This window comes from Poecilia latipinna, unplaced genomic scaffold, assembly GCF_001443285.1.
Source record: "Poecilia latipinna isolate Pla-1442-1.1 unplaced genomic scaffold, P_latipinna-1.0 Scaffold1337, whole genome shotgun sequence".
NCBI classification, from domain to species: Eukaryota; Metazoa; Chordata; class Actinopteri; order Cyprinodontiformes; family Poeciliidae; genus Poecilia; species Poecilia latipinna.
In genome coordinates, this window is record NW_015113953.1 from 2,352 (window position 1) to 10,785 (window position 8,434).

Consider the following 8,434-nt stretch of genomic DNA (forward strand, 5'->3'; position numbering starts at 1 on the left):
GTCATAGCTAACATCGAGACTAAAATACTGCCACTTCAATAAAAACTTGAAAAACTCCTTCATTAAACTCGTTTATATATATTTTTAAAGCCAACTAGCTCGGATAGCTAACACTGTTATTGTTTTACCGGTGACTTTCATGTGTCACGATGATTCGCGCAGTGTCTGCCAACTTCCGGCACCGGTAACAGTGACGCAATTGCCGGGTCATGTCACGTGCTTTGAGATTTGCATCAGGATTGGTTGAAGGATCAACAGAGCTTCCTGTACCACCTACTTTGTCATAGCAACCAGTGATCTGTTTAATAAGCCGCCAAACGGGGAGTTGGATTTAACGCTGTTTGCTCACTTTCTTGACTCACTAAGACGGAAAAAACTAGTTTCCTAAATTTGTTGGAGAGGTGGCCAGTTTCTTGAAGCCCAGTCTCTGTCACACGTACTTACAATTTCACAATGTGATGTAAATGAGAGACGCAGGACTAAATAACTTAGTTGATCAATGTAATGTATAGACTCAATGTCTATTGAGTAGTGAAATAGACAATGAGTATTAATGAGTTAGATATCGTAAATGTGCCCGTTTAACCTGAAGTAAAAAAACAATTTAAATTAAATAAATTTCCATTTTTAGTCACTGGCATGTAGATTTCAACTTAGAAGATAGAATACAGAAAATGAAATTATATTCAATTCAAAAATGTTATTAGCCCGAGAGGAAATTTAACTGTTGAATAATTTACTTCAAAAAGTTGTAGATATATACCCAAGTTGACAATGAAGTCAATATTGAAAGCATAGATAGATGTTTAAATATATTTTGTGTACAACTTTGTTCCAAAATCCAAAAAAATTTAAATAATTTCTTTAATGTATTCCAAAGTACGCATATATCAATAGAACATATTTTTTTCTCAAATTTAAATGTACTATAACACAATAGTAAATGTATTAATTCCCCATACATTTCTGTAAATGTGCCTTCTGTATGGGGAAAAAAAATAAAAATGTTCTTTGTACCAACAATGATAAAGCCAACAAAACTTACAATTTATAGGCATTTTATTTGGATAAACCCCATTTTAAACAAATTGGTCTATGTGAAAATGACTGTCTCCTCTCTTTTAAAAAGTTGTGAAAGTTTTAACAAGTCTTGTTATTTTTTTACACTTTTTCTCTGAAATTCTGATAAAAATAAAACAAATGCTAAATGTCTGACTGCAGAGGCAACATGGTTAGGGAAGCTAATATATATATATATAAACACAATAAATGGGCAAAAATAAAGAGACTAAGCACAACTGCATAGAAAATAAATATTAAAAATTGAACATATTCAGAAACCACAAAGCTTTTAGCAGACAATTTTGAAAATTGCCAGCTTTAATAACCAACTCATAACCAGAAAATAAATGGTGCAAAGTTTTCATTGCTTTAAATCCCTCAAGTGTCAGATTGTTTTTCTCATTTTAAAACATTTTTCTACAATGAATATTTACTAAGCACAACCAAAGTATTACAAAAGGTTTTGCCATTGACACTATGGAAAAAAAAAACCCTTAAATTCTCCACTAGAGGGAGTCAAAGGACTAAACCTCTCAGCTGAAGGCTTGTCACATTATTTAACTATTTTACTGTTGTGCCTACAGTGATGTTTCAGATAATAACAAAATTATTTGAGTCTAGCAGTGTAAATAATGAATTCCACAATACAGAATACGTTTTAAAGTAAAGATTCAAGAAGCCAAACAATATTCAACCGAAACAATCACTTCAAAAACAGAACAAAATTTAAATAAAAATGTGAAAAACTATTTCCCTTTTCCCATAGGTCAGCTAAATGTGCATGACAACAATACATATAAAAATAAGAAGACAAACAAACAAAAAAAAAGATGCCAACAGAACTTATAGATGGTTCTTCTCAGGTTTGACCCTGCGTGGAAAAGTTCAACCAAGTTTACTCGGATTTGATTTTATTGTGGTGGAGCGGACTCTCCACACAGTTTCCTACAAAAACAAAAAGAGAAAATCAGAAATCAGGACCTGACATAATAAAGGCTTTGATGTCACCATGACCAGTAGCTCTTTGCTTTACTCACCGTGCTTCTTCCTTAGTCATATCTGCATGGGCACAAATTGCTTTTTCTCTGTCCAAGATCTGTTGTTTCAAGTTCCCAATCTCCTCTTCAGCCTTATTCTTGGCTGCTTCATGATCAGCTGGAAAAAATAATAATAAATTGGAGAATTTCTGTATTTGATGCCTAGAAACATGTCTAAATGATTGCTATATCATCGCCATTAGAGTTCAGTACATGATACCATGTTACAAAACAAGACGTTTGAAGAGAGAGCTAATGAAGTTTCATGTGGGTTTATGGGACTGCACCAGGAAACATATTTGCATACATATTGCTACAGTTCAGTGGCAGTGTTCTTCTGTCTAGACTTACTTTTGAGCTTATTTATGGATTCTTCCAACTCGGTCTTCTTCTTTTCAGCGTTTCCCTAAAATGATGAATATAAATGCACTTGTTAGGAGTGGAAAAGAAAAAGGCCATGTGCAAAACAATATATATTATAGAGACAACACTGGCAAGGGTGGTAGGAGTTCATCCTGTAACTGGGGAGCTGCAGGTTCGAATTCCCATTCCATCCGTCTCAGTTGCTGTGTATTTAATATTCGTATTTTTTAAACATATTTCAATCAAATTGGCTGTTAGTGCATAATTAATGTTCAAATTCATAAACATAGGGGGAAAAATTATCAGCTGCATGCTAAATAGCTTTTCAGTTGCCTTGATGTCTCTCCAGGATGATTAAGCATTCTCATGTATTCTGCACCTTATAAGAAGTAAAAGAAACCGTTTATGCTGAAAGTACACCTTTTTAGGTTCGATTGAGAGATTCTTTTAATCAGACTGAGATTTAAGAAAAGGGGTACAAATCATAGGGCAACCGCCACTGCTTGGACCTGAAACGTTGAAAACTTTATGTGAGTGTTTGCGCCTTGCCTTCGCCGCGTTGCAGGTCTCCAGACTTTTCTCAGCCTCCTGCAGCGCCTTCTCCTTCTCCGTCTTCTCCTTCTTCAGGTCCTCCAGCTTCAGGTTGGCGTTGTCCACTGTGGATTTGAGCTCCTGGATTTTACTTTTCATGTCCATGATGGAGTCTTCCCTCCTCTTCACCTCCGCAGAGCTCTCCACCATGCGGGCCCTCAGGTTACGCAGACTCAGCTCCTGCCGCAGAGTCTGGAAAATCATCGCTACCATAACCGCCACGCTGACGGCGACAAAAAAAATCACCAGCTTCATCGTTTTTTTGTGTGTTTTTTTTTTCTGTTGTTCTCACTTGATCGATGGTAGATTTTGACTGGGGCCGTCTGCTGTGGTAAAACCTGCCGGTAGTCACTTGTTCATCCCTAGAAGAATGTCTCCAGCTCTCTTCCCGAGATCAGCGACGCCAAAGTTGTAGTAACCGGCTCTACCTGCCGAGCAAGCTGGGCGTGTCGATTCACCTGCTTCCTGGTGACACCTTTATGCGTTGGCACTAAGAAAGGATTTTAAAAATGAAAAGAAAAATATATGTAAATTGCCTTTGAACTTTTATTTTTCCAAAAACCTGTTGATGTTGGAATTAAAAAAAGAAAATCCTTATAGGCTACATAATTATAGTTTAACTGTTAAATATAATGCTGTTAATGGATAATTAAATGTGTTCATTTGCAAGAAAATTACTTAAATCTTTGTGTGGCATTTGTTAAAAGTTCAGAAAACTTTTAAGTTGATTTTTTTTTTTATAAAATATGAGCGGGCAAATCAATTAGATTTCGTAAAGGGGTAATTCAGTTTTTAAGTGACTTTCTGTTAAGGTATTTACCACCAGTAAATTACCGTACTCTCTTAACCTCAAAAATCCAGGTTAGCTTGTTAGATACATCCAAGACCAAAACAGCTTCATCAAAAAAAAACAAAAAAAAAAAAAACAACTTAGTCTGTTTATTCAAGGGGTGAGGCATTCTAATATCCTCATGGGAAAGGAACTAGTAAAGTATTTCTGGCCAGAGACATTTTGGGCACAAAAGCGGTGTAAAAAATTGCTTGGGGGTGTGTTAAGTAAATGCAGCTTTATTTATTTTAAAGTGTCCTCTTGTAATCTGCCCCATGACCATTGACCATGGCCTTTGTGTCACACAAATCTAGAAAAACATACATATGCATGGAGGAATATATAAGTATAATATATGTTTGCTTGTTATTTCTTGTGTAGAGTGCTAAACTAGTTTAGGATGTACAAAAAACCCCAAAAACAAATAAAAGTAAGGAAGGCATGTTGTACTGAAATATATCAACATTTATAATATCTCACCAAAGCAAGTACACCAATCAAATTTCTGAAAAAATGTTAGCCCATATCTTTTTATGGGACTTTGCTCCGCACCAGTTTGTCTTTTGAAAATAGATGCATGAGTGCTGCCAGCAGTCCTGCAGAGGTCGAAAGGAAGCAGATGATCAGGTTGTTAGAGCTCAGATCTTTCGCGGCTCGCTGCCTCAAGTTCATCTGCATGGCTGTCTTTCCAGGAGGAAAGTTCCTCTATAGGAAATGCAAAACAAAGCCCACAAACTGTTTGCTGAGTACCAGTAGACTAAGCACATGGATTACTGGAAACATGTCCTGTGGTCTGATGAGACCACATAAACTTATGTTGGTCTCAGATGGTGTCCAGGTGAGAAGTACAAAGACAAGTGTGTCCAAACTACAGTGACTTCTTGGTGGTAGGAGTGTCAAGTGTAATAACAGTTGTTCGTTTTTGTTTTTTAAATAACTGTTACATGAATGTTGGGTTTATTTTGACACCTTTGAGAATATTTTCACCTGCACATATGCAAAAATACTGCTTTAACAACATTTTTTGACTGTTTCACAACAGCACACATATGCCCATGGATTGTGTACATCTTCTTCTTCATGTTTCATGTTTTGTCACAACAAAAAGGTACAGTTTGAATATTGACTATATACACATATAGTTACTCTGATAACATGCTGTTCAGCATGTTTCTCAGGATGGTGGANCAATCGTCTTATCTTGAATGTGAACTAAACAAAAGAGCTGATTACAGATTTCAAGAAAAACAGGAGACATGATGGGGGAAGAAGTGGAGGTGGAGGAGGAGCATAAATACCTCGGTGTTCACATGGACAACAGACTAGACTGGAAATGAAGCAGCGAGACAAACTACAAGAAGGGACAGACTAGAGCAGGCTGTACTTCTTGATGAAGCTAAGGTCCTTCAAGGGTTGCAGCAAGATGATATGCAAATCTTCTATAAGTCTGTTGCGGAGAGTGTAATCTCTTCTGCCATCACCTGTTGGGGCAGCAGCATCAAACCTAGGGACTTAAAAAGGCTCAACAACCTGAAGAAGGCTGGTTCTGTTCTGGTGGAACCACAGGAGATGACGGAGCAAAGAGGGATTCTTCATGAAATCAAGAAAATGACAGCGAATCATGACTGACTGTGTTCATTCAGACTGGATGTACAACCACAGTAACAACAACATTTAATTTCCCTCTGGGATTAATCAAGTATTTTCGAATGAAACTGATTTTACTTTGAATTTCCTATTAGGCTTTCTTCAAAAACTGAATATATTAAAATTAAAAGTATTTTTAGAAACAATGTCATAGTGTGGGAATGTGTTACTACAACAAAATTTGAATTCATTTCATTGCTTTATACAGATATTTTGAGGCACTCTATTGTCTACGATCCTTCATAAACCACAGTCCCAAAAGGTATTGTGCTGATAGTTGCTCTTACTGTAAGTACAGTGAAGTCTATGGGAGTAGCCATATTCTTGACTTTCTGACATAAACAAAGTCACAAAAACACACATCTGAGTACTTGAACAGCATGTTCTCTTGTCTTTCCCCTTTTGAAGAGTTTTCAAGAGAACCAGTGGTCATGGGTGGCAAATTAAACAATCCAAAACACTCTGAGGATTTAAATTCTGTTTTCATACCCAAGTTTGTTCGAAGACCAAAACATTTATAATAAAAAATACCAACTAGTTTGAGTGTATGATCTTAAAATGAGAATCTCAGCTTTAAATCATAATTCACAAATGTAAAGACGGTGCAAATGTAATTGGAAAAATTCACAAAGCTGCAAACTTAAGCCAGGATTTCTGTGGCATTTTTTTTCTTCAAACAAGTTCTAGCTTAGTTGTCTCAAAACAAAGCCCCCAGTTTGCACCTGTACCTGTTGCATACTTTAGAGTCCGATTGTAGCTTGGCAGTCTTGTCCACCGCTCTCCATGGTCCTCTTGTCCTTCTGCCGTCTCCTTACTCAGCCTGTTATAATGGTTGTACAGCTGCATCATCTCTTTCCCCCATGACGAGTTGGGCAGGCTGAAGTCTCGAGGTTTTCGGGCAAAGATTTTTGGCAGTGCATGCTGAACATTAAAACAAATTACATTTTTTTTTTAAAAGCTTCAAGTAAATCTAGAGTAGTCAAAACAAGCAGCCAAAATACACATATTATCTCTGAAGAGATTTACAGCTAAGCTGGAAGAATCTGTTGACAGGACAACTATTAGTAACACACTTCACGAATCTGTCCTTTACGAAAAAGTGGCAAGAAGAACTACTACTTATGTTAACATGGGAGAGAACTATTGCCACCATGGAATGTGGTGGTGGCAGTCTCAAGGTGTATAGTATTTTTACAGCAGAAACAAGGAAGCTGGTCAGAATCCATGGCATGATCAAAACCATGTTAAGCCTTCCTTCTGCTTCAAAACGAGAGTTTCTAAATATCCCAATGAAATACATTGTGGTTGTAACGTAATAAATGTGAATACTTTTGCAAAGCAAGACAAAAAAAAAGTAGCTTTAAACTAGCTTAGGTCATCACTGAAGCACAAATTTACTTATTCATTTTTTAAAATGTCCATCTCGTTTAAAAATACATTATTGTTCTCATCCTGTGACAGAGTACCTGAGTAATTTTTTGGTTGTCTGTCATTCATATGAGGATGGTGCGGTCACACTAAACAGAAGGCCCAGGATCCAATGAGAATAGCATGAGGTTCACAGCGTCATCCAGCACAAATAACCAGCTTATTATGGTACCTACCACCAAGGTCCGCTCTGAGGTGGTCCTGAATAAAACACTAGAACATTGTGTCTTCAGTGGTGGATTCCCGAATGGGAGAGAACCGAAGCACCGAAATCCGCTGAATATTCGACCGACGCTTCGTGCCATTTCTAATCTGAAGAAAAATCTAAGAAAGAAAAAACACCTATGTTTTGTATTCAAGAAGGGGATGCTACTGTAACTGTAAGGTTGCTCTAATTAAGGGCTGCGAGTTTGTTTCTAAACGGCTTTAAAACGCGGTCATAGCTAACATCGAGACTAAAATACTGCCACTTCAATAAAAACTTGAAAAACTCCTTCATTAAACTCGTTTATATATATTTTTAAAGCCAACTAGCTCGGATAGCTAACACTGTTATTGTTTTACCGGTGACTTTCATGTGTCACGATGATTCGCGCAGTGTCTGCCAACTTCCGGCACCGGTAACAGTGACGCAATTGCCGGGTCATGTCACGTGCTTTGAGATTTGCATCAGGATTGGTTGAAGGATCAACAGAGCTTCCTGTACCACCTACTTTGTCATAGCAACCAGTGATCTGTTTAATAAGCCGCCAAACGGGGAGTTGGATTTAACGCTGTTTGCTCACTTTCTTGACTCACTAAGACGGAAAAAACTAGTTTCCTAAATTTGTTGGAGAGGTGGCCAGTTTCTTGAAGCCCAGTCTCTGTCACACGTACTTACAATTTCACAATGTGATGTAAATGAGAGACGCAGGACTAAATAACTTAGTTGATCAATGTAATGTATAGACTCAATGTCTATTGAGTAGTGAAATAGACAATGAGTATTAATGAGTTAGATATCGTAAATGTGCCCGTTTAACCTGAAGTAAAAAAACAATTTAAATTAAATAAATTTCCATTTTTAGTCACTGGCATGTAGATTTCAACTTAGAAGATAGAATACAGAAAATGAAATTATATTCAATTCAAAAATGTTATTAGCCCGAGAGGAAATTTAACTGTTGAATAATTTACTTCAAAAAGTTGTAGATATATACCCAAGTTGACAATGAAGTCAATATTGAAAGCATAGATAGATGTTTAAATATATTTTGTGTACAACTTTGTTCCAAAATCCAAAAAAATTTAAATAATTTCTTTAATGTATTCCAAAGTACGCATATATCAATAGAACATATTTTTTTCTCAAATTTAAATGTACTATAACACAATAGTAAATGTATTAATTCCCCATACATTTCTGTAAATGTGCCTTCTGTATGGGGAAAAAAAATAAAAATGTTCTTTGTACCAACAATGATAAAGCCAACAAAAC

General features: G+C 36.5%; 1 protein-coding gene across 2 annotated transcripts; it reads right to left on the reverse strand.

The window, feature by feature from the left end:
- Positions 1-1,041: 1,041 nt before the first annotated feature.
- LOC106961798 (puff II/9-2 protein-like) lies at positions 1,042-3,535 on the reverse strand. Of its 2 annotated transcripts, XM_015055816.1 has the most exons (5): positions 3,346-3,535; positions 3,012-3,245; positions 2,451-2,505; positions 2,100-2,217; positions 1,042-2,007 (listed from the first exon to the last, which is right to left on the reverse strand). In XM_015055816.1, the coding sequence occupies exons 2-5, from the start codon at positions 3,201-3,203 to the stop codon at positions 1,974-1,976; spliced, it is 399 nt and encodes a 132-aa protein (XP_014911302.1). In that variant the 5' UTR covers positions 3,204-3,245; positions 3,346-3,535; the 3' UTR covers positions 1,042-1,973. The 2 variants fall into 2 exon arrangements, with proteins under 2 accessions (XP_014911302.1, XP_014911301.1); XM_015055815.1 differs by having other exon boundaries at positions 3,012-3,535.
- Positions 3,536-8,434: the final 4,899 nt, after the last annotated feature.